The 25,737-nt window shown below is 42.7% G+C and overlaps 1 protein-coding gene across 1 annotated transcript in view; it reads left to right on the top strand.

Moving 5' to 3' along the window:
• Positions 1–25,500, top strand: part of LOC311599683 (uncharacterized protein C1orf185 homolog) — a gene marked incomplete at its 5' end in the record, with an annotated part of 39,354 nt that extends 13,854 nt beyond the window's left edge. The window contains 4 exons of the mRNA XM_084785691.1: positions 5,934–6,039; positions 12,208–12,334; positions 17,300–17,336; positions 22,045–25,500. Coding sequence (XP_084641817.1) covers positions 5,934–6,039; positions 12,208–12,334; positions 17,300–17,336; positions 22,045–22,424 — 650 coding nt within the window. The 3' untranslated portion in view covers positions 22,425–25,500. The remainder of the gene's footprint in view (positions 1–5,933; positions 6,040–12,207; positions 12,335–17,299; positions 17,337–22,044) is intronic.
• Positions 25,501–25,737: the final 237 nt, after the last annotated feature.

Below are 25,737 nucleotides of genomic sequence, written 5' to 3'. Positions count from 1 at the left end.
ATACCCTTACAAAGCATATGAGATCTCCTGCTGCTGAATTTTCTATGATGTCGATTATATCCAGTAGACTGATGGCGGAACTAGGAATCTGTGACTTCCACAGTTTCTGTGGTGATCACTTTCATCCCCCACAGTTTGGTGGGGAGGGCGGAGGTGGGGGGGCCCTTCAGAAGGCTTTTATGACACCATTGCATTCACATTCCACTGGTCAGAACTCCGTCACATGGTTTCTCCTAATGGTATGGAAAACCCACAAAGAAGAAAATGTCTTTGAAGGAACAGCCAGCAACCTCTTTCTGTTCTTTGGAAGAACTTGTATAAGATAAGAAATGCTAGCATCATGGGTATACAGTAGAAATTGTAACATTTTGGGGACCACCAATTTCTTTGGGGGAAAATTTTGTAACTGCTGATTCAGTGTAACGAATTTGTGTTCCCCTGGGTTTCTGTTCTTTCTTTCTCTTTCTTTTCTTTTTAATCCCCCTTTTATATTTTGAGTAAAAGCCTGTGATTTTTATTTCCGTCGTAACAAAAGCTCTGGATTACACAGCCCTTGCTCTTTTTACTTCCCCGTGTGCATAATGCTTGCATCCCTTGCTAGCTGGAGTTCTCTTAGATCAGCAGTCTTTTGAGGTTTAACCTTCGCACAGAAAATAGTAATACTCTGCCTGGTGCAGCCATTCTGTTTCTGGTCAGAATGCCTTTCCCTGGACTCATAAAGGATCCTTGCTTTTCTTGTCCTGTTTCACTTTGTGGGGCTGGTGCTAGCCAGCAGAAAGTCCTGCCGGTCTTAGGAACATTCGCTGTTTGTTGGAGCATGGTCGGCAACAGGAAGCTCTGTCACTTCTTGACTCACTTTTTAGAAATCACTTCTCAGGTATTCGGTATTTTAAGTAAACTTTATATTAGCGATCATTATTGACAGCGTTTTCTTATTTCAGCTTCTGCTGTATCTATAATTGTGTCCTTTCTTTTTTGTTGTTTTGTTTGTTGTTGTTGTTGTTGTTGTTGTTGTTGTTGTTGTCTTTTTTCCGAGACAGGTTTCTCTATGTAGCCTTGGCTATCCTGCTTTCCCTTTGTAGACCAGGCTGGCCTTGAATTCACAGAGATCTGCCTGCCCCTGCCTCTTTGAGTGCTGGGATTAAAGGCGTGTGCCACCACTCCTGGCAGTTCTTTCTTCATTTTATTTTTATTTTATTTTTTAAAAAAGATTTATTTATTTATTTATTATTATACAGTGCTCTGCCTGCATATACTCCTGCAGGCCAGAAAAGAGCATCAGATCACATTACAGATGGTTGTGAGCCACCATGTGGTTGCTGGGAATTGAACTCAGGACCTCTGGAAGAGCAGTCAATGCTCTTAACCTCTGAGCCATCTCTCCAGCCCTCTTTCTTCATTTTAATGTGTTACTTTATGCTTCAAATGTTTCGCTTGGTAAACTTCTTGACTATATTGCTCTTTCCACAGTCTTGAATTTTTTTGGTAATGCTAGAGACTATCCCAGGACTTCAGTTATGTTAAGCAGGCAATTCTACCACTGGAAGGAGTTTGATAATGTAGAAAAGTTCCTGTAAGCCTGTGCCCAGTAACAACCAGTTGATATTTTTCCTTATATTATTTTTTTTCCTTTTTTTTTTGTTTCAAAATTTAGAACATTCTTTTTTTTTTTTTTTACAATGTTTAGATAGTGGAGAAAAAATAATAAGAATGAAGTAGGAAAAAAAAGACAATAATAAACACAGACACCTATTAGCCATGTATCTTTTTAAGGATAGAACACTAAAAGGACAATTTGTATTTCTCCCATAGTCCTGTTCACCCAGAGATAATGCCCATCATAAATTTTGATGTATTGCTACATATCAAGTGCTGAGGTTGCTGAAGCCTCGGTGTGTGTGTGTGTGTGTGTGTGTGTGTGTGTGTATCTGTGTGTGTGTCTGTATGTCTGTGTGTGTGTCTGTGTGTCTGTGTGTGTGTCTGTGTGTGTGTGTGTCTGTGTGTGTGTGTGTGTGTCTGTGTGTGTGTGTGTGTGTGTGTGTGTGTGTGTGTGTGTGTGTGTGTGTCTCTGTGCCTATACCTAAGCCAAGAAACAGAACATGTTCAGCATTACTGTGCTTCCCCTGACATCTGTGTCTGGATGTCTGCTTTTGCCCAACATTTTATCTGTAAAATTTATATTCCTGCTCATGGTTATGGTTCGTTCTTTCCCCATTGGTACGGGACATTTTGTTTCTCTTCATCAATTCTGCTTTTAAATTTATCTATTCACCCTCTGGTGGGCTTTTATGTGTTTCCCAAGTGATGAGCTACCTCAAACCACCTGCTGTAAACTCCCTGGTACAAAGTTCATCCGCGTTGTGTGTGGACTTGAGCTGCGTGTGTGCCACTGGCTGGATTGCTGCGCTGTGGAGGATGCATTTGTTCAGCTTACTAATGGAACTGGCTTCCCAGATTGTATCTCCACCAGCAGCAAATGAGACTTCAGACTCCTGTTCCCTTGCTATCAGCTTATATTTTGTCTTTTTTATTTGCTCCATAGCACATCAGAAGTAATGTTCATAACATTTTATTTGTGCTTTGAGGTATACTTCATTTATAATTTAGTAAAGTTTATATATGATTACTGGCCATTTAGCCATTTTCTATCCATTTAAGTTTCTGGTGTTATCTTCATTTTCAGCACTATAAAACTATTTATTTCTTATTCATTTTTATTTTAATTATTATATTTTAATTTCTTCTTCGAGAACCCCATCACCAAACATGCTAAGTAAATGCAAAGTTTAATTTTTAATTTAATTTAATTTTTTAAGACACGGTCTCCCTACATAATCTTGGCTGTCCTGGTACTCACCATGTAAACCAGGCTGGCCTCAATGAAGGAGAGATAAACATGTGTTTTGTTTAGATCGCAAAGGGGGTATGAGAAAAAGACTTGTGAGAAAGCAGGTGATATTTATCCCCTTAGAAGTCGAACCACCGTGTGGGGGAGACTGGTTGTTTACCAGATAAAAAACATCCTTGAGCAAATTCTGAGAGGAGGTATAAATGTGAGCCAAAAATGAGAGGCGGGGCCTTTGGAGACTTCTGGTAGTTTTGGCTGGTCATCGCTGCACTTCCGAGGTGCTCCTAAAAAAGAACCACTCGAGGGAAGGCTTCAGGGCTCCAGGCTCTGGCTGAGGTTCCGGGTCCTGGTTGCTCCAGGTTCCAGCAAAAGAAATCCTCCTCATTCCGCCAGGAGAACCGTTCCTCAGAACTGACATCCTTACGGTTTCATTATTCTTTATTCTTCTTTTCCTATTGTTTAGGTTAGTTGGGTTGTAAGTGAGGTACTCTTGGTTAATAAGTTCATAATAAAATATATTTGTTAAGAAAATTGAGCCTATACCTCAAACTCACAGAGACTGGCCTGCCCCTGCCTCCTGAGTGCTGGGATTAAAGGTGTGTCCTAAAAAATATTTTTAAAGGCTTACTTTAATTCCTCTACTTAGATGCGTGTGTTTCTGTACGTGAATATGTGCATGTGAGTACAGGTATCTTCGGAGGCCAGATATGTGGAATCCTTGAGAACTGCAGGTACAGACAGTTGTGCCCTGCCTAATAGAAGAGCTGGGAGCTGAACTCAGGTCCTCTGGAGGATCAGCAGGTGCTTTTAACCATTGGGCTTTCTCTCCTGCCCACAAGAAATGTCGTCGTCTTCTTCTTCTTCTTCTTCTTCTTCTTCTTCTTCTTCTTCTTCTTCTTCTTCTTCTTCTTCTTCTTCTTCTTCTTCTTCTTCTGCTTGTTTGTTTTGTTTTTTCAGACTGGGTTTCTCTGTGTATTCCTGGCTGTCCTGGAACTCTCTGTAGACCAGGCTGGCCTCAAACTCAAAGAGATCCACCTGCCTCAGTACTGGCATTAAAGGCATGCACCACCATCATCCTGCTAAGAAATAACTTTTTAAGAATTATTTAATCCAAAAGGTCTACAGTGGTTTTTGTTTTGTTTTGTTTTGTTTTTTGGTCTACAGTGTTTATACCGAGGAAGTGTGCACTCCGTTGAGGACACTGTTTCTCACATGTAACTTATTTAATGACTTTCTAATTGGGACCATTTATAGTCCTTGTGTCTAAAATATCACTGTGATAAATAGCCTTATAAAGTTTTTTCCGTATCAATAAATCTAGAATGTATATCTGTTTTGCTTTGTTTTGTTTTATTTTTTGTTTGTTTTTCATGTCAGGGTTTCTCTGTGTAGCCCTGGCTGGCCTGGAACTCACATTGCAGACCAGGCTGGCCTGGAACTCACATTGCAGACCAGGCTGGCCTGGAACTCACAGAGACTCTCCTTTGCCTCTCAAGTGTTGAAATTAAAGGTGTGCACCCCCACTGCCCAGCTGAATGTAGACAATATTAAACTTACTTAGTAAGCTACAACTTGAGAGGTGCTATCTTGAAGCTAGAAATCACTTCAGAAATTAAAAAACAAAATCATGGTACTAACAAAGTCCTTTAAAAACAAAAAACAAAAAAAAACAAAGCAAAACAGACAAACAAGCCAGATGTGGTGGCACACGCCTTTAATCTCAGCACTAGGGGAAGGGAGGCAGAGGCAGGTGGATTGCTATGAGTTCGAGGCCAGCCTGGTCTACAAAGGGAGTTCAGGATACCTAAGGCTACACAGAGAAACCTTGTCTCCAAAAAGCAAACAAAAAAGACAAACAAGCAAAAAACAACTAATGGGGTTGGAGAGACGGCTCAGCAGCTGAGAGCACTGGTTGCTCTTCTAAAGGACTTGGATTTGATCGCCAGTGCCTACGTGGTGGCTCACAGCCATCCCAGATCCAGGGAGTTCAGTGCCCTCTTCTGGCCTCTGCAACCTCAAAGCACGCAAGTGGTACGCAGACACACATGCAGGCAAAAACACAATGCACATCAAATAAAAATAATATTAAAAATACTCAGGTGAGCCAGGTGTGGTGGCACACTCCTGTAATCCCAGCACTCAGGAGGAAGAGGCAGGCAGATCCCTGTGAGTGCGAGTCCAGGACAGTCAAGATAACACAGACAAACCCTGTCCTGAAAAAACCAAAAAACAAAACAAAAAGGCTCAAGGGAGTAAATGTTGTGTGTTAAGCTTATTTCCCATAGCTCCTTAGCCTCTTTTGTGTCCCTCCTCTTTTGTTCTCTCTCCTCCCTAGACAGCTTCACTTTTTTTTTTTTTTTTTTGCTTGTTTGATTTTTGGGGCTTTGTTGTTGTTGTTGTTGTTGTTGTTGTTGTTGTTTCTGAGACAGAGTCTCTCTGTGTAGCCCTGGCTGGCCTGGACTCACTTTGTAGCCCAGGCTGGCCTGGACTCACTTTGTAGCCCAGGCTGTCTTGGACTCGCTTTGTAGCCCAGGCTGTCCTGGACTCGCTTTGTAGCCCAGGCTGTACTGGACTCACTTTGTAGCCCAAGCTGGCCTCGAACTCACTTTGTAGCCCAGGCTGTCCTGGACTCACTTTGTAGCCCAGGCTGTCCTGGACTCACTTTGTAGCCCAGGCTGGCCTCGAACTCACAGCCATCCACCTGACCAATGTGATTCTACTTGCGTCATGATTTCTTAGTTACTTTTGTATCATAAACAGATTGAGATGTCTGGTAGCAAGAGAAAACAGAAGACAATCAGAACACCGGTGTCAATCACTTACATCTCCTCCAGGGCTTCAGTGTTGCCGTCTCTGAAGTGAGATTCCCTACGAGCTTTCCCAGTTCTATTTATGACAAGTCCTGTGCTGTCCTCTAACTCTGAGTCTTCCCGTGTATTTAGCTGGATTGTATAAAGCAAGGACTCCCTGATTTCTTGGTCAGCCTTAATATCAGGTTGTATCGTTGTAAACATTACCTCGTTTAGTCTGCCCAGTGACTGGAGATGTTTGCATGAAATGATATTTTGCCATTTCGTTTCTATAGGTTTCTATAATTACTTAACCTATTTGCTGGCTCTTGGCGCTATCAGTCTGGGAACTGGATTCTTTCTTTTGGCATCTGCTTTGTGGTTCCTGATTTACAAGCGAAGGTAAGGTTTGTTAGAAGGTGTGTCTAAGTTGTTGTTGTAGTTGTTGTTGTTGTTGTTAAAATTTTTATTGAAGGAGAAGCCAGACCTGGTCATCTATACCTATGAACCCCAGCACTCGGGAGGCAGAGGCAGGTGGATCTCTGTGAGTTCGAGGCCAGCCTGGTCTACAAAGTGAGTCTAGGACAGCCAAGGCTACACAGAGAAACCCTGTCTCAAAAAACAAACAAAAATTCAATGAAGGTCCAGGACAACCAGAGCTGTTACACGGAGAAACCCTGTCTTGAAAAAAAAAAGAAAATTCAGTGAAGGGCTTTTGCAACAGCTATTAAACTTAACTGTGACAGAATCGATCCTGTAATCTCAGGTTTAGTTAGAAGTCCTTTGGCTGGAAAAGGCTTTCTGATATTAAATAGCCTACAAGAAGGACTAGAGCAGTGGTTCTCAACATTCCTAATACAGTTCCACATGTTGTGACACACCCCCAACCATAAAATCATTTTGTTGCTACTTCGTAACTGTAATGAATTGAAACGTAAATGTCTGATATGCAGAATAACTGATAGGGGGCCCCTGTGAAAGGGTCGTGAAACCCCAACAGGGGCATGACCAACCGGCTGAGAACTATTTAAGTAGTAATAGAATATCAGTCTGTGCACTGAACGCTGAGGAATAATAAAGCCTGCTTTACTTACTGGAAGCCGTGGAGCTGTTGTCGTCTAAAGCTAGAAATTGGAGGTAGCCTTCCAGTTTAGGGGTTAAGACATGACAGAAGAGGAAGAGCCCCTCTCTTTAGGAGCCACTTAAGAGAACTGGCAGAGAGCCCTGGTTATGGTCCGAAATGTGCTCTCCCTCCAGAGACACTCAAGAGATGAGTTGACACTTTCTTCTTTCAACTCTAAAACTGTGTGTTTCTACTTATTTAATTGGCTCAGAATTTTTCATTCTGGTAATTAAAAAAATAATAAATCGTCAGATCATCTTCCCACATTTTCTCCCAGCGGTCTCACCTTGGCAGCTGTCTCTCCACCGTGTACAAGTCAGAAAGTACTTATTTGTTAATTGCTTCAGTAAACATTTAATGAATGCACAATCAAACATGACTAATAAAGGAAAATATTTGTTGGCTATCTTCCATTGTTATTGGACTTGAGGATACAACTGTGAAGAAGCAGAAAATGTTCTTGTTTCCTAGACTTGACAAGAGACAGATAACGAACAAACATAAAAGTGTGCAAGGAAGACCTGTACAAGGAGCTCGTGTTTAATCTGAGACTGTAGTTAAAAGAATAAGATGTATTAAGTGCCTGGTGCAAAATTTTTCTAAGGTCTAACAAAATGGCTGAGCACACAGTGACACTCTGGCAGCTGGTGAAAGGAGAGACCTGGCTCTCACGGGTTGCTCCCTGACCACCAGTTGCTCACGTGCACTCCAAGGCACAGTCTCACGGGCTCTCCAAGCTGAAAGGGTAACAGATACCAAGACCCCAAAATGAGAATGATCATGGCAGCACCCAGTTATCAGCAAGACCAACGTCAATCATTTGTAATGAGAAAGCAAAGTAACTGTAAAGCTGGAGACTCCATAGGAATTAGTAGGCTAGATTGTAGGGAGTTGGCTTTATTTTTGGTGCCATTGGGAGGATTTAAAAGGGAATAGCTTTGTCATCCAGACACCTAACTGAGTATTCACTGGATGCTGGGCACTGCTGTCAGTGCTTTCTCTATAGTCTCATCTAGACTTAGCACCATGGAGGACAAGCAATATTGTGTCTAATTTAAAGACTATAACCAGGCTTGGTAGCAGATATACGCTTACAGCACCACCACTTGGAAGGTTATGGCAAGAGGATGAAGAGGTCTGGGTCAGCCTGAGCTACATATTGAGACTCTACCTCAAAATTAAAAATGAAATGCTGAGGGCTGGGCATGGTGACACACACCTCTAATCCCAACACTCAGGGAGGGATTAGAGGCAGAGGCTGTGAGTTCAAGGCCAGCCTGATCTACAAAGTGAGTCCAGGACAGCCAAGGCTACACAGAGAAACCCTGTCTCAAAAAAAAAAAAAGAAAGAAAGAAAGAAAAAAGAAAAAATGCTGGATATGGTAATTCTCTTGGCAGGATAAGGCAGGAAGATCAGAAGTCGAAGGTCAGTCTGCAGAACATAATAAATTTGAGGCTATCTTCGCTACATAAGACTGCCTCATAAAAAAAAAAAAAAGAACAATGAAACAGACATGTTAGATCATGTGATTGCTTTTAGTTATTTGATAGGAGTTTACTATGTTGCCCTGATTGGGCTGTAAATCGCCATGTAGACCAGGCTAGCTTTGAACCCACAGAGACCCTCCTGCGTCTGTTTCCTAAGTGCTGAGATTAAAGATGTGTGCCAACACCACCTAGCACAGGATTCCCTTTTAAGAAACTGGTGATGAAGCCCAGTGGGGCGGTGCACTCCTTTTATCCCAGCACTGGGGAGGCAGAGGCAGGTGGATCTCTGTGAGTTGGAGTCCAGCCTGGTCTACAAAGTGAATCCAGGACAGCCAGGGCTACACAGAGAAACCCTGTCTCGAAAAACAATACAAAAAAAAAGGGGGGGTGGGCACCACCATGCCCAGCTTTGTGCCATTTTCTGACATGGGAAAATTATCATAATGGGGATCCACTTGGGGGAGAGATAATAAACTGAAAGTTGTGTGTCCAGTGTGAGTTTAAAAGCCTACTTGAAGTCCTAAGTGGAAATGGCATGTTAGGGTTGGATGTGCCGGTATACACTGAGGAGCCAGAGCAGAAGGTTGCCTATAGAGACTGGAAAGCCATAGAACTGGATGAGACTAACCAGAGAGTCGTCGTTGAAAAGTGACCTGTGCCTGTCGCCTTCATGCCACCCACATTTGGAAACCTAGCAGCAGAGTAGAGAAAACCAACATCTGAGAAGAAACCAAAAGTGAAGAGTCAAGGAAGTGGAAATTTTAAAGTGTTACAAGGAGGAGCTGTGAGCCAGCTATACTGAAGCCCCGACGTTGAGGAAGATGAGGACAGAGGAGTGACTTTGGCTAGGGGAGATGGAGGTTGATCCTTGGGGACAGTGAGACTTGAGAAATGTATAGATGTCTCTTTCAAGAGGAGTGTGTGTGTGTGTGTGTGTGTGTGTGTGTGTGTCACAGTGGGGAAGGTGTAACCACATTCATAGATGCAGGAGTGTGTGGCAGATGTCCCTCACTGCACTGTTGTGAGGAAAGCAGAAAGCTATGACGCCCAGCAGACATCCCCGCCCCCCAGACAGCACCATCCTCCAGGCAGCGGCAGCATAAGCTCAAAGCGTGAGTTTGTGAGGGACCTTTGGATGCAGGTGAGAACAAGACTCTAAGGAGAGAGGTGGTTTTCTTCTTAAAGTAGAAGACACACTTGACAGCTCCCTCTTCCTTCCCATCCCACCAACACACTTGGACTATCACCAAGCTCTTTTATTTTCACCCTCGCAAATCACTCACGTCCATTTCATCCCATTCCACTAAGCACAGCTGCCGCTCTCTCCACGCCTTCATTATCCTCCGCGCGGACTACTGCACGAGGGTGTGTAGCTGAGCATTCAGCTCCTTTCAGCTTCACTCCACTTTTCAGCCATACATTTCCCAATGCAAAGCTCATCGAATCATTCCGTTCCTCCCTGCCCTGCCCACTCTTTTTCAAAGGACTTCCCACTGACTTTAACGCAAGCGCCGCGTCGTCTAAGGCCCCATGTGATCTGTCCGTGCACACCCCTCAATTCCATGTCCGACTTTGTCTTCCTTTTTGTTGTTGTTGTTGTTTGTGTTTTGTTTTTGTTTAGTTTTTGTTTTGTTTTGTTTTGTTTTGTTTTGAGACAGGGTTTCTCTGTGTATTCTTAACTGTCCTGGACTCGCTTTGTAGACCAGGCTGGCCTTGAACTCACAGCAACCCACCTGCCTCTGCCTCCCAAGTTGTCTCCTTTTTGTGTTTCTGCCACATGGTGGAACTCTGGCCCTTAATGTCTTCGTGTCTGATGCTCCCTCTGCCCAGAATAACAGCTCCACATCTCCCCCTTTCAGCAAAATTTGCCTAATCATCTTATTTCTTCAGCAGCCTGATTCAATCACCTTTTCCACAGGAAACCCTTCACTGACCTCCCTAGCCAGGTTAACTCCCTTTGGACCAACTCACACATGGTGTCCATGGCACTTTCCTTAGTCATAATTTTTCATCATCTTGTAATATAAGTCCTCTTTACTAGTATATAAGCTGTGTAACAGGTCATGCACATGGTAGTTATGGGCCCTACCCCCCAACACACTCTTAAATATTCAACACCCAGCATTTCTGACCTATAGGTTAAACATTTGTTGAACAAATTGAATTCAGTGAGTGACTGGATCTTTGTCGTCCGTGTCTTATGAAGGAATCTAATATGATGACCTCTTGAATTCACTTGAAATTTTTCTAGTACCTCTGGAACAATAAACAGCTACCGTTATGTCAGCATGTTGTTCATTTATTTGACATTCAGATCCACACTGTGTATACATTCCAGGTTTTCACAAACACATAATGACTTGTGCCTACAATTACAGAGTCAGCCAGAACATTGCCATTGCCTGGAGTCCTCTGTACTTCACCTATCCATCCCTCCCTCCCCCTAGCCTCGGGCAACCACTGTTCTTCCTAGGTCTCAGTGGGTCTGCCTTCCCAGAGCGATGTCACAGAGCTGAAACCAGATGGCAAATCATACAGAATGTAGCTGCCTTAGACTTTTTCTTAGACAGGGCTTAACTATGTAGCCTAATGGGCCTAAAACTCACTAGGTGGCACAGATTGACCTTAACCTCATGACAATCCTCCTGCCTCAGCTCCCAGGCTCTGGCTTACAGGTGTGAGTAACTACGCCCAGCTCTTCTCCGTGTCTTTTTGTGACTTGATGGCTTCTTTCTTTGTATCACTGAGTAATATTCCATTGCCTGCCATCACTTTGCAAAAAACATTGTATTAGTCAGAGTCCTGTATAGAAACAGAACTGAGAGAGAGAGAGAGAGAGAGAGAGAGAGTAGATGTATATAGGGAGAATTTATTAGAGTAGCTCACAATTTATGGTCTGACTATTCCCCAACAACGACTGTCTCCCGACAGAAAGTCTACGAACCCAGTAGTTCTTCAGGCCACAAGGCTGGATGCCTCAGCTGCTGTAAGGATCCATCGGAATCCCGTCTAACACCACTGAAACAATGAGCTTGCAAGCAATAGTGAGAGCAAGAGGCAAACAAACAAACAAAAAGAAAAGCACCCTTCTTCCATGTGTAGCCTAGATTTACAAAAGATCTGGATTTAAGGTGGGATTTCCTACTTTAAAATAACTTAGTCAAGCCGAGCAGTGGTGGCACAGGCCATTGATCCCAGCACTTGGGGGGCATGGGTAGGCAGATCTCTGTGAGTTCGAGGCCAGCCCTGTCTACAGAGCAAGTTCCAGGACAGCTAGAGCTGTTACACAGGGAAATCCTCTCTCGAAAAACAACAAAACAAAATGAAACAAAACAAATTTAGAGATTTAATCGAGAAATTTCTAGATGCCGCTAAGTTGCCAACCAAGAATAGCCATCACAAATATTTAACTTTATAAAGAAAACTTTATCTCTTTATACTTCTCTCTGACTCGATGGGCTGCTGTTTTCCTTAGAACCATGTGGTAGGTTTTTTTGTTTGTTTGTTTTTGTTTTTGTTTTTTAACCCTCCCCAATTTGCTTGTTACTGTGTGGATAGTAAAAAATCACAGGTCCTCTCCCATTGTGCCATTATTTTCAGTGTAGTTTCCTTTCTCTTTGGTGCCAATGAGTTCATGCTATTTCATTAGAGAGAGATTTATGAGAAGACTACCAGTGAAGCTATAGCCAAAAACAAGTGCATGAGTAACTTAGTCATTCTCCAACTGTAAATACTACTAACCTTCTTGAAGTAAACTGGCTTACACTTTATGAAAAGTAGACATAATGAAGTCAAGTATTTGTTAGAGTATACAAACTGATTGCATCTTTTAAAGGTCTTACAACATATGCTGATTCTAAACCCCTATGTGTAAATGTTAGAGACAATTATCTCACTTGGCACATATAATCCTATAATCTGATTCCTGTTTAATTTATTTTCTGTACAATGTTTTCCAGAGAAATATTTGCAAGTCGCAAAGCTGATAAAAACCTGAAGCAAGGACTGTTCAAACAGAAGGTTAAATCTCATTCTCAGTTTGTTTCCATTGGTCGAAACTTTCACACTTGGCGATTCCCACCACAGGTAGAGTGTCATGTTTTAAAGCTGTCTCCTTCGAGATCTCGAGACTCTGTCTCTAGCATGTCATCTTTTAATTGGAAGGCTAGCATATCCATTGTTGTGTTTTACTTTAAGATACAAAAGCATGGAAGCCATTTTGGGTTTTTTGTTTTGTTTTTTGTTTTTTGAAATAAGTTTTCTCTGTGTAGCCTTGGCTGTCCTAGACTTGCTTTGTAGACCAGGCTGGCCTCAAGCTCTGCCTCCCGAGTGCTGAGATTAAAGGTGCGTTCCACCACGCCCAGCTGGAGCCAGAATTTAAATTATCCAAACCAAAAGTTCATACAATAGGAAAACTGAAGTTTTCTTTTACACTTTTGGGAGGTGGTAAAATTTAAAAGAAGAAAAAAAAACCAGAAAATTTAAATACAAATATACTGTCTCCAGTTGCTTTTATATAAAGAACAAAAAAATTGAAAAACCCTCTACATTCTCCTTCTCCGTGTTAGGCTTGTAAGAGGGGTGAAGATAATGGCATGTTGAGGTGCATGCAAAAGTCTCAAGACTACAAGAAAAAAAAAAAAAGAAAGAAATTCGGAGATAAGAAATGTTCAGAAAACCAGATACCCTGACCAAACCAAGTGTCATTTAACTCAACTTGGCAAAGGCCTATTAATTAATCCACATTATATTTGAAGGTCTTGCCCCTTCTCTCTTGGGGAGAGTAAGCTATCACCCCTACTTTCAAAGTGCTTGCGTGGCACTGATAAGAAGAGCAGACCACAATGAACGATGTTATGTGTGTCAAAAGAGTGTCACATGGTAGACACTGCAAACTATAGTCACACAGCATTCGTGGATAGACTGATGGCAGATACGGTGACAAGGCTTGGGGTACGCAGCCTTTGCCTTGAATTCAAGCTGAACCCAGCAATCTCCTGCTGGGTAAGCATCCGGCAACACTAACTTGCCACTGAGTATTCACAAAAAGGAGATAAGCCCAGACAGACCTGGACAGGCTACAGTCAAGATGGAAGGAAACTAAACTATCAGCCTCAGTTTGTCCCCTCATGCTCAGAAGGACATCTTGACTGCTTCAAAGCTTGGCCAATCATGAACAAAGCTGCTATAACACCCATGTGGAGGATTTAGTACGGTTTTGCCCCCACATCCTCCTCGGCACTGGCTGTTGTCCGTGTATTCAGCATTATATGGGATGCAGTGTAACCGGTCACTTGCAGACACAGCTCTCTAAGGACATGTGATGTTGAGTCTGTGTCTAGGGCTAGGGCAGAGGCTGGTTAAACTGTGGCCTCCGATCTGTGTACCATGATTTATGTTAGTATTAAGGAGCCTGTGAAGTACAAATGTCTGATGTCATCCAGGGCTAGGTGCACATTAGTAGGGTTTTTTTAATTAATTTATTTATTTATTATGTATACAGTGCTCTGCCTGCAGGCCAGAAGAGGGCATTAGATCCCATTATGGATGGTTGTGAGCCACCATGTGGGTGCTGGGAATTGAACTCAGGACCTCTGGAAGAACACCCAGTGCTCTTAACCTCTCGGCCATCTCTCCGGCCCACATTAGTAGTTTTCCTTCATTGTGTATCACAGGTCACACTTAGCTTTTTCAGTCTGTGAGGTAAGCAGTGTCTCCCCAAGACTTCCCTGCTAATACCCTCTGGGCTGCTGAATATTTGAGCTGAGTAGTTTCTTTCGGCCCGTTTCATCTGAGGCAGGGAACGCATCCGCAGCGCTGAGCATTGAGACAGGCAAGACTGTCTTTATTTTATTTATTTATTTATTTATTTATTTATTTTTGGTCACTGGCAGCTATTTAGTAGGAATTGTTCAAGCTTTGACATTGGAGTCTTAGCATTAAAACAAAATGTGCAAGCATCTCAATTTACAAACAAACTCATCAAAATGTTTCCAGAATGCAAAGAGTTCAAGAAAAGATTAATATCGATTTCATAGAATGATTGGATGGAGGAAAACAACCTAGGAAATGTAAACAATACATTTTCTCCCATTCCCAGTTCCTTTTAAACACAAGTAAATATAAAGCAAATGGCTTGGAAGTTCCCTCCTCTGTGGGACGTTGTCATTCCTTGATTGATGGGCCAATTGTACAGGATGAAATGCCAGAAAGTATGTCAGAAGCTTCCATAGATACAGTGCATTAAACCATACATGGTGAACTACAGTCCAGCTGCAGCTATTTAATGACATGCTATTCCAAGGAAATAAAATTATATTCACACGTGTGTGTGTGTGTGTGTGTGTGTGTGTGTGTGTGTGTGTGTTAGTGAGATAGGCCTTTCCATCTTACTGTGCTTCTCACACTACATAGACCAAGCTGGTTCAGATTCGTGGAGACCAGACTGGCTCAGCTACCATGCTTGGCTCTATTCCGTTTTGAGACAGATGTGAGAGGTACCCGTGGCTGACACCTAAATGACTTTAAGAGATTTGGTCCCACTGCTCCAGTGCTCCTTTTCCTCCTCGTTATTCAGGTCTGTGGCTCAGAGCACAGGCTGTTACTGCAGAGGGACCAGGGATCCAGCGCCTCCTCCTGTCCTCTGAGAGTACTGCACACGTACAAAGAGACACGCATACACAACACTTAAAAAATAAGATACTTAAAAAATAAGCTTATTTCTAATTATGTGTGTGAGAGTGTACATGTGTGTAACAGAGTGTGTGTGAGAGAGAACTGTGTGTGTGTGAATGTGTGCACACACATACATGTATATGTGTGTGTGTGTGACCGCACATATATGTGTGTGTGATCTTAGCCAGAGGATTCAAATCGCCTGGAGCTGGGGTTGATTGAGTCTCCTGACTTGAGAACCTGCGTCCTCCAGAAAAGCTGTAGCTGGAGTCTCAAACGGTCCAGACTCTACAGCACTTAACCTCATAGCAGTTAAGTGGCTCCAGAAGTTGATTCACCTGCTGAATTCAAAATTGTATTGATGACATCTGCTCCCAGGCATCAGTGGTGGAGCTACCTGCTGCCTGCACTTTGGGGCTTCTTAGTATTTGTCCCTCCGGCACTTTACAGCTGCCTCCTAGAGCCATCACTCAGGCTGGGGTCAGGACCCCAGGGTAGTTCAGGTTTTTTAAAAAAGATTTATTTACTTATTACATATATAGTGTTCTGCCTACATATATGTATGCCTGCACACCAGAAGAAGGCATTCTATATGGTTGTGAGCCACCATGTGGTTGCTGGGAATTGAACTCAGGACCTCTGGAAGAGCAGTCAGTGCTCTTAACCACTGAGCCATCTCTCCAGCCCTGATATTTTAATACGCCTGCTGTAAGATGACAGCCAGCCTCAGCCCCCTGAGCCAGGGCTATTCCTTCCCACTGCCAACCCATCCCACAGTGGGTCGACGTCACTGGTTTTGAGGCCTGTGAGGAACAAGCACTGGCGGCCTCTTCACAAGGCCCCCTGGATGGCCCTCTGGAAGAGGCTTCTGCTTCCTTCCCTCCGCTGGGAGCCTCGAGGCTGGAGCTGTGCTGGGCTCCGCCTTCTTGTGGACGTCTCCCCCTCCTGTTTGTCTAAACTTCGCAGCCATGCCAGTTCACCTCCCAGGGAATTATGAACGCTTCTCTCACCATTTTTTTTTTTTTAACACACGGTGTTTACACAGCACGATTTGAGGCAGCGTCTAGTCGCCCATCGAAGCCAGAATCTTTACAAAGTGGTTTCTTGAGATGGTAATAACTCTTGATTAATATGCTAGGAACGCTCAGCAGTGGTGGCGCATGCCTATAATCCCAGTACTCAGGAGGCAGAGGCAGGCGGATCGCTGTGAGTTCGGGGCCGGCCTGGTCCAGGACATCCAGGGCTACACAGAGAAACCCTGTCTCGAAAAACAAAACAAAACAAAACAAAAAGAAAAATGTAAAGAGAAATGGTAGGAACATTGTAGAAAGCACAAGAAAAAATTCAGAATATTACATAAACTTAGATGACAGAGTAGCAACAAGATTTGAGATTGACTCTAAAACTCTTTTTTTTTTTTTTTTTTTTTTTTTTTTTTGGTTTTTCGAGACAGGGTTTGTCTGTGTAGTCTTGGCTGTCCTAGACTCTCTTTGTAGACCAGGCTGGCCTTGAACTCACATCGATCCTCCTGCCTCTGTCTCCAGAGTGCTGAGATTAAAAGCCCACACAATGCCTGGCCTGGTTTTTCTGTTTGTTTGGTGTTTTGTTTGGGTTTTTTTGTTTTTGTTTTTGTTTTGTGTGGTTTTTTTGAGAAAGGGTTTCTCTGTTTAGTTTTGGCTGTCCTGGGCTCACTTTGTAAACCAGACAAAGATCCACCTGCCTCTGCCTCCCCAAGTGTGAGGATTACAATCACGCGCCACTGTGCACAGCCTGATTTTCAATTTTTAAACCTCATTTGGTGTTTTACACTGTTAACAGAATTTCATAAACATTTTCAGTATTAACTAAGTATAATATCTGTTTTTTCATACTGTTAATGAAATGTTTCAGAATTCATTGTAAAAATAGATCACAAAGCATACATCTTTCTCTTTGAAAGGCTTTATTTTCAGAGCACTGCTGTTTTGCACAGAGCAGCTTTATTGAGATGCAGTTCAGTGGCTTCTCCCGGAGGCTCATGGCCTGGAAGGCTGGTCCTCAGGAGACAGCACTGAGGTGGGCTTTAGGAGGAGAAGCTCCCACCAGAGTGTCACCCTCATGAGTGGACGATGCAGTCTCACAGAGTGGATCAGGTGTGGAAAAGGAACCCTTGAGCTGTCTGAGCGCTTAGCTACCAAGCATCTCTCCAATCCTCAGATGATCAAATAACTGGTTTTTCTGTTAATGTATTTTGGCAAAAGAAAAAAAAGACATAAAACATTTTCATCAAAAACTTGTAATAACATTTTTACTAACATAAGTATATATATATAATAGAAATATAAATATATAAATTTCCTTCACTTTTTAAAAATGCAAATGACTTTTTTAATGTAGGTGGAGAAAAGAGAAAGAGAAGCAGCACAAATAAAAGGTACTTTTTTTTTCAATAAACTGTTAGAAGTCTTAACTGTGTAGCAAATATTTCCTTAAGTCTTAAAGAGTCCAGGTCTTAAAGAATTCCAGGACTTACAAGGCAGAAGTAGGCAGATCTCTGTGAGTTCAAGGCCAGCCTGGTCTACAAGTCCAGGACAGCCAAGGTTACACAGAAAAACCCTGTCTGGAAAAACAAAAATAAACCTGGGCAGTGGTGGCTCACAACTTTAATCCCAGCACTTGGGAGGCAGAGGCAGGAGGACCTCTGTGAATTCGAGACCAGCCTGGTCTACAGAGAGAGTTCCAGGACAGCTTAAGCTGTTACACAGAGAAACCCCATCTCGAAAAAAAAACCAAAAAGTAAAAATCAACAGGCTATCCTAAATGTTATTTTATTTTCCATGAAAATTCAAAAGAAATATCAACTTAGTACATAGTACATGTCGTAAAATGTGAAATTAATTTTTTTCTTATTTTAATTCAAAGGTATCATAAAGGTGATCATGTAGCCAGGTGTGGTGGTGGATACTTTTAATCCCAGCACTTGGGAGGCAGAGGCAGGAGGATTGCTATGAGTGTGAGGCCAGCCTGGTCTACAAAGTGAGTCCAGGACAGCCAAGGCTACACAGAAAAACCCTGTCTCAAAAAAACAAAGAAAAGAAAAAGAAACCATGTCTCAAACAAACAAACAAACAACAACAACAAAAAACAAAAACAAAAAAAGGGTGATCATGTAGTAGTGCCTAAAAGTTGAAATGAGTCAGGGTATGGGACAAAAAAAAAAACCCTCAAGGTTTTGTGGCCATTTAGATGTTTATGCCATGTCTTTATATGTCAAAACTCATTCTATATAATTTCAGAAATGATTATAAAATGTATAATGATTATAAAATACATGTAACAATTTTAATGTGTAAAATAGGAAAGGTAACATGTAAAGCATTATAAAATATATTTTAGGAAATTGTATGATATTTCCTAAAAGTTAACACTTGTTTTCTGGTGGGTTTTATTTGGCTGTTATTTTGTTTTTCATTTTGGATTTGTTTGGGTTTTTGTTTTTGTTTTTTTTTTTTTGTTTTTGAGACGGAGTCCTAGCTGGGCCTCAAGCTCTGTTTTGCCTTGGCCTCCCGAGTGCAGGGATTGCAGCTTGCACCAACACATCAGGCTGCAAACAACATCTTAAAGTATCCACTGTCTAATCTAAACAATATGAAATGCGTGAGATTGTCGCTTGTTTGTTTTTTGAGACAGGGTTTCTCTGTATAGCCCTGGCTGTCCTGGACTTGCTCTGTAGACCAGACTGGACTTGAACTCATGGAGATTCGCCTGTGTCTGCCTCCCGAGTGCTGGGATTAAAGGCGTGTGCCACCTGTGTCTCCTGAAAAAATTTGCTGGGATAATAAATGGTATCTGGAAGCACGATGGGGTGCTTTGTAGACCAGAAGGATCAAAAGAAATGCCCGCTGGGGCTGGACAGGTGGCTTAGCGTGCTAGGGCACTGACTTCTCTATCAGAGGACCAGGGTTTGATTCTGAACACCTACACGGTGGCTCACAGCGCTCCATAACTCCAGACCCAGGAGGCCCATCGCCCTCCTGTGGCCTCCAAGAATACCAGTCCTCATACACATAAAACAACATAAATCTTTTTTTTATTATTCAAAGCCAGTTGTGGTGTCATACACCTTTAATCCCAGGACTCAGGAGGCAGAGGCCAGCCTGGTCTACATAATGAGTTCCAGGACAGCCATAGTATGTAGAGAGACTCTGCATACTCTCAATAAATAATATGCTTATATTTACATGTATATACATATATTGCTAAATACAACCTGTTCGGTTCATATAATGTTACTTGTATGTATGTTTTCAGGGCTGACTTGTTGAATGATTATTAGTATTTAATATTGATTTATAATTTTTTGATTTTTTTTAAGATTTGTTTATTTTATTTAATGTATATGAGTGCTTTATCTGCAGAAGAGGGCACTAGATCTCATTATAGATGGTTGTTAGCCACCATGTGGTTGCTGGGAATTGGACTCAGGACCTCTGGAAGAGCAGGCAGTGCTCTTAACCACTGAGCCATCTCTCCAGCCCGATTTACAGTGTTTATAAAATCAACGGTTACTCCTTAACCAGCTATATGCCCAAATAACCACACAGAGAGACTAGGATCTATTTAATTAGCCTAGAGCACAGTGCTGTGCAATAATCACTCCATCCTAAACCTCCAAGCCAGTATAGCTTCCTCCTATTTAGATTTCTCACATTATACTGCACTTTTTGTTTGTTTGTTTGTTTTTCAAGACATGGTTTCTCTGTGTAGTCCTTGCTGTCCTGGACTGGCTTTGTAGACCAGACTGGCCTTGAACTCAGAGATCCACCTGCCTCTGCCTCCCTATGTCTCCCTAGTGCTGGGATTAAAGATGTGCACTAGCACCACCCACCCGGCTACACTTGGTTTTAACTTATATTCTTGGTCCAGCTCAATCATCCTGGTACTTCCCATTCTCTCCATGTGTATCCCTCATTCCTTCTCTTTCCCCTCACTGGACCAGGACGTCCCATCCTAAACTCTGTTGTTGCTCAGCATGGGCTAGTTGGCTTTTATTGGCAATACAGAGAACAGATGGTGACATGTTTACACAAACTTGAGACAGGAGATACTTAGACTAAACATCACAACGCAATGTCCGGATTGAAACCAGATAGTAGGGTAAATAAATCAGCATTTTCCAGGCATGATAGTGCACGCCTTTAGTCCCAACACTCAGGAGGCAGAGGCAGGCTGGTTTCCGGGAGTTCGAGGTCAGCCTGGTCCTGTTTCCTGTAGTTCTCTGGGTAGGGTTGAAGTTTTGTGGACTGTTCCCTGTCCACTTTGGCATGTATTGGTGCCATCCGTGTTCAGTTCACAGTTGGGCAGTCATGTTGGGGAGACTTTATGGATATAGCCTCAGACACAATTTCACAGCAAAATCACTGTTTCCTTTTTTTTTTTCCCAACTATAAATCATTAAGAAACTTTTTTTGGCTTTAAAAAAAGTTTTAATTCAGGCGTGGTGGTAGATGCCTTTAATCCTAGCACTTGGGAGGAGACCCTGCCACCCTGAGCTACAGGCCAGCCTGATCCACCCAAAACCACACAAAGCGACAAGGTCTCAAAACAGCAACAATAACATTTTTTAATTAGGAGAGGGGAGGTAGCAAGAGTTCAGGGAGTCCAGAGAGGGTGTCAGATCCACAAGAGCCAGAGTAACAGGCAGATTTAAGCCACATGACATGAATTCGGTGAAACAAATGTAGATCTTCCGCAAGAGCAATGTATGCTCTTAACCGCTGAGCCCCAAGAAATCTTTCTTTTTATTATTATAATTACATTTCCCCATTCCCTTGCCTCCCTCCAAATTCTCCCACATAACCTTCCCCAATTTCCTTCAAATTTAGACCTCTTTTTTATTATTGCATATATGTATGTGTGTGTATACATATACATATATATGACCTGTCCGGTCTATATTACTTGTATGCATGTTTTCAGGGCTAACCATTTGGTATTGGACAACCAATTGGTGTGCTCTTCCCTGGGGAAGACCACCCCTCCCCCTCCCAGCTTTCCTCGGTTGCCTATTGTTCCTTGCGTAAGGTTGAGGCCTCATTGGCTTTCCCCAGTCCACTTTGGCATGTCCGTTGGTATCATCCATGCTCAGCTCACAGTTGGGCAGCCATGTTGGTGAGACTGTATGGGTGTAGCTTCGGACACTGCAGGAGACACAGGCTCACGGCAAACTCTCTGATCTTCTGGCTCTTACAGTCTCTGTCCCCTCTTCTGCAGTGTTCCCTGAGCCTTAGGTGTGGAAATGCTTTGTAGATGTATTCACTGGGACTGGGCTCCACAGCTGGTCGTGGTTTTCTATAGGAGTCCAAGAAGCTTTTTAAAGGCACATTGTAGAAATGAGGTTTTCAACCTAATTAGAATATTTTCCTGGATTAGAATATTTAAATATCATATATTTAATATTGAACAGATTATGATGACTCAGTATTTTCCCTTCTAGCATTATTTTATACTAGATATGACAGCCCTAAAAAGAGTTTGGGGGGTTGTTTGTTTGTTTGTTTGTTGAGACAGGGTTTCTCTGTGTAGCCTTGGCTATGCTGGACTCAGATTGTAGACCAGGCTGGCCTCAAATTCACAGCTATCCACCTGCCTCTGCCTCCTGAGTGCTGGGATTAAGACATGCCCCACCACGTCTGGCCCCCTAAAAAGTGTTTTGTTTTGTTTTTTCAAGACAGGGTTTCTCTGTGTATCCTTGGCTATCCTGGACTCACTTTGTAGACCAGGCTGGCCTTGAACTCAGAGATCCGCATGCCTCTGCCTCCTGAGTGCTGGGATTAAAGGCATGCGCTACCATGCCCGGCCCTAAAAAGAGTCTTAATTAAGATTTAACTTGTCAGCTGAGCGTGGTGGCACATACCTATAATCCCAACACTCCAGAAACAGTGGCAGGTGGATCTCTGAGTTTGAGGCTAGCCTGGTCTACAGAGAGAGCTACACAGAGAAACACTATCTCAGAAACAACAAAACTGGGTGGTGGTGGCATACACTTTTAATTGCAGCACACAGCCAGAGCTATGTAAGAAACCCTGTCTTGAATACTCCACCCCCAAAAAGATTTAACTTGTCCATTTTTTTTTTAACAGCAGCCAATGGTCAGGCTAAAGATGAATTCTTCTCTCTGGATCCTGTCAGCCTTGAGTCCCCTGAGATGGCCTCAGTCACCAATAGCAGCAGTATGGCACCAAACTCACCAACATCGGTCTCTAATTCATCCTGCAGCCAAAACTTAGAAGCATCTGATGATGACTGCTTTTCTGGTGATTGTCTAGAAGACAAGAACCCCCCACAGCCTTTACCTGGGGACCCTCTAGCAGAAAAGCTGCTTTCACACTTGGCAGTCATTTCATTAGAAGAGTGGTCTAGAGACACAATGGTTGTGCTGTGTTGTAATGACCAAAAGGAGGACGACATTAAGGAAGTGTTTCCACATGCCAAACATAACCTTCAATATGATACTGAATGACTATTTTTTCTTTTGAAACCTTGTATAGAATGAAATCAGGTAAACTTAAAACTGAATTATGAACTTCTGAGTCTCTTATCATGTCCGTACTAATATTTCTTTTCTTGATTTTTTGTTTTTTTAATCATAAAGTGGTTCTGGCCCTTACTGGGTTTTATTTATTCATTTTTAAATGATTACTTTCATTTTATGTGTATTGGTGTTCTGCTTGCATGTATGTCTGTGTAAGGGTGTCAGATCCCCCCTGGAGCTGGAGTTGCAAAAAGTTGTGAGTCACTGTGTGGGTGCTGGGAATTGAACCCAGGTCCTCTGAAGAGCAGCCAGTGCTCTTAACCTCTGAGCCATCTCTCCAGGCCCCTCATCGCTTCTTCTTCTTTTTTTTTTTTTAATGTTTTAACTTCAGAATTTAATTTGCACAACGACAGCATGTAATAGATATAGACATCCATAACTCACCTGAGGACTCAGAATTGGTACATCTCTAAGTTCAGGCACACCAATTTGTCCTTCTGTGTCATCTGCTGATACCCTTGTCTATGTCATCCATCTTGCTTAAGTTATCACTAACTCTCCTGCTTCTTCTTCTTCATTGAGTTCACTCTTGATGCAATAGCCAAACAGCCAGAACTCTTTTGAGACAAAAGAGTCACCTTTTGTCTCCTTTTAAAACTCCTTTGTCTCTTTAAGCCTCCTTTTAAAAACCTCCCACCATCCTCAAGGTTTATTAAAACATGTCTACATGTTTCTTATGTCTTATAAGTTTCGTATACAATGTTTCCTTCTGGATGGGTTGACTTCACTTCAGCCCATCCGCTTTGGGAAGCCAACACAGTCGAGCCACACTGTCTAGTCTGCTTCTCAAACAGTGTGTATTTCAACCCTGGGGCTGTGTAGACATCTGTTTCTAGATTTATTTATTTATTTTTTGGCATGACTGGCTCTTAAATATTATTTCACGTACCAGTTTCTAGAAGAGACTTGGGCTGATCTACACAGAGTGGAATCGAAAAAGGACTCTGAGTGTTGTGGCGCTGGATTGGCATCAGCGGTAGCAGGATGTACACGTGTGTGTTATGGATATGTTTGTTCACTGTTTATTGTCTTTTGTGTATTCATACTGTATCTGCTATACTGATAACTCACACCAGGGACCGTGAACATAGTTAATACCAGATCTTGGTGAAAACTACTCTTCTCTACAACGTTCTGCTGAGAAACAGCTGTTTGCATAGCCAGATCAAAGAAAGCAGAGAACAGTCTCAGTGCATTTCCTTTTGAATAAAATGCTTATAAGTTGCTGGTACCAAGCCAAAAGGACATCTGAGCCACTATGAAAGATTCCTCTGTTCAAGTTAGGGGGTATATGAAATAAAAATTTTAGCAGAAGCAGGCGGGTCTCTGTGAGTTCAAGGCTAGCCTGGTCTACAAAGCAAGTTCCAAGACAAGGGCTATTACACAGAGAAACCCTGTTTCAGAAAAAAAAAATTAATGGTTATGTTTATTATGCACACTATAGTAGTTTATAATACAACCATATATTGAATTCCAAAGAATCCATGCAGGGCTAGAAAAATGGCTCAACAGTTAACGCCTATCCTTCTGAGGACCCATTTGGTTCAGTACCTACATCCTGTGGCTCACATAGTACCCAAACCTATATAGTCATAGTGTACCTGATATACTGATAATTTCATCCTGTATCTCCAGCTTCAGCCCTTCTACCGCACACACATATACACAAAATTAAAAATATCAAAAAAGAGCCAGGCACTCAGGAGGCAGAAGCAGGAGGATCACTGTGAGTTCAAGACCAGCCCATTCTACAAAGCAAGTCCAGAACAGCCAAGGCTACACAGAGAAACCCTGTCTTGAAAAACAAAACCAGAACAAACAAACAAAACAGAAATCTCAAAAAAAGAAAAATTCAAAAAGCAGGGCTGTGGTAACACACTTTCAATCCCAGTACTCAGGAGACAGAGGTAGGTGGATCTCTGAGTTGGAGGCCAGCCTGGTCTACAGAGTGAGTTCTAGGACAACCAAGGCTACACAGAGAAACCCTGTCTCAAACACATACACACATACAACACACACACACACCAAAAAAAAAATTTTTTTTGAGACAGGGTTTCTCTATGTAGCCTTGGCTGTCCTGGACTCCCTTTGAAGACCAGGCTGGCCTTGAACTCACAGCAATCCACCTGCCTCTGCCTCCCAAGTGCTGGGATTAAAGGAGTGCACCACCACTGCCCCGCTAAAAAATTTTTTTAAAGAGGAGGGAGACGAGTCCGATCTGGGCCTGGTGGTGCACAGCTTTAACCCCAGGACTCGGAAGGGGGAGACAGGCAGATATCTATAGTTAAGGCCAGCCTGGTCTACATAGGAAGCACAGGCCAGCCAACCTACATATTGATACTCTGTCTCACAAAAAATAAAGAATAAAAATAAATAAGAATCCATAAGCCAACGCTAACCTTCTTAAATACCTAAAGATACTGTCTTAGTCCATTCAGGTTCCTATAACAAAATAACATAGACCATGTGACTTATAAACTTTCTTCTCCCAGGGCACTGGCAGAAGGTGGCAGTGAGGGTGAGCTTCCTGGTATACAGAAGGTGGCAGTGAGGGTGAGCTTCCTGGTATACAGAAGGTGCCAGTGAGGGTGAGCTTCCTGGTATACAGAAGGTGCCAGTGAGGGTGAGCTTCCTGGTATACAGAAGGTGCCAGTGAGGGTGAGCTTCCTGGTATACAGAAGGTGCCAGTGAGGGTGAGCTTCCTGGTATACAGAAGGTGCCAGTGAGGGTGAGCTTCCTGGTATACAGAAGGTGCCAGTGAGGGTGTGCTTCCTGGTATACAGAAGGTGCCAGTGAGGGTGAGCTTCCTGGTATACAGAAGGTGCCAGTGAGGGTGAGCTTCCTGGTATACAGAAGGTTTGGGGGTATACATTAGTTCAATGCGCAGTACGCATTTAGTATCTATGAGGCCCTGGATTCAATCTCCAGTACTACCAAGAAGGGGGCAGAGGTGAATAATAAAAGGAAAGGAGGGAAGAAGAGAGAGAGAGAGGAAAAAACACAGAGATGGGGGGGATGGGGGAGGGGGAGAGGGAGGGGGAAGTGGGAGGGAGGGAGAGAGCTGTATTTTTTTTTTTTTTTTTTTTTTGCATTTGCATGTAGCTAAAGACTCAAGAGCTTTCTGGGGCTTCCTTCCCCTCCCCCAGTCTTAGGAATCAAACCTAGAGCTTTGGGCACCTGAGGTTAGTTCCCAAGCTCTGAAGAGAAGGGGTTCTCAACCTTCCTAATGCTGAGACCCTTT

The sequence above is a fragment of the Acomys minous genome (genome assembly GCF_964271855.1).
Source record: "Acomys minous genome assembly, chromosome: 6".
Taxonomy (NCBI): Eukaryota; Metazoa; Chordata; class Mammalia; order Rodentia; family Muridae; genus Acomys; species Acomys minous.
This window is presented reverse-complemented; position numbering and strand designations above follow the sequence as displayed.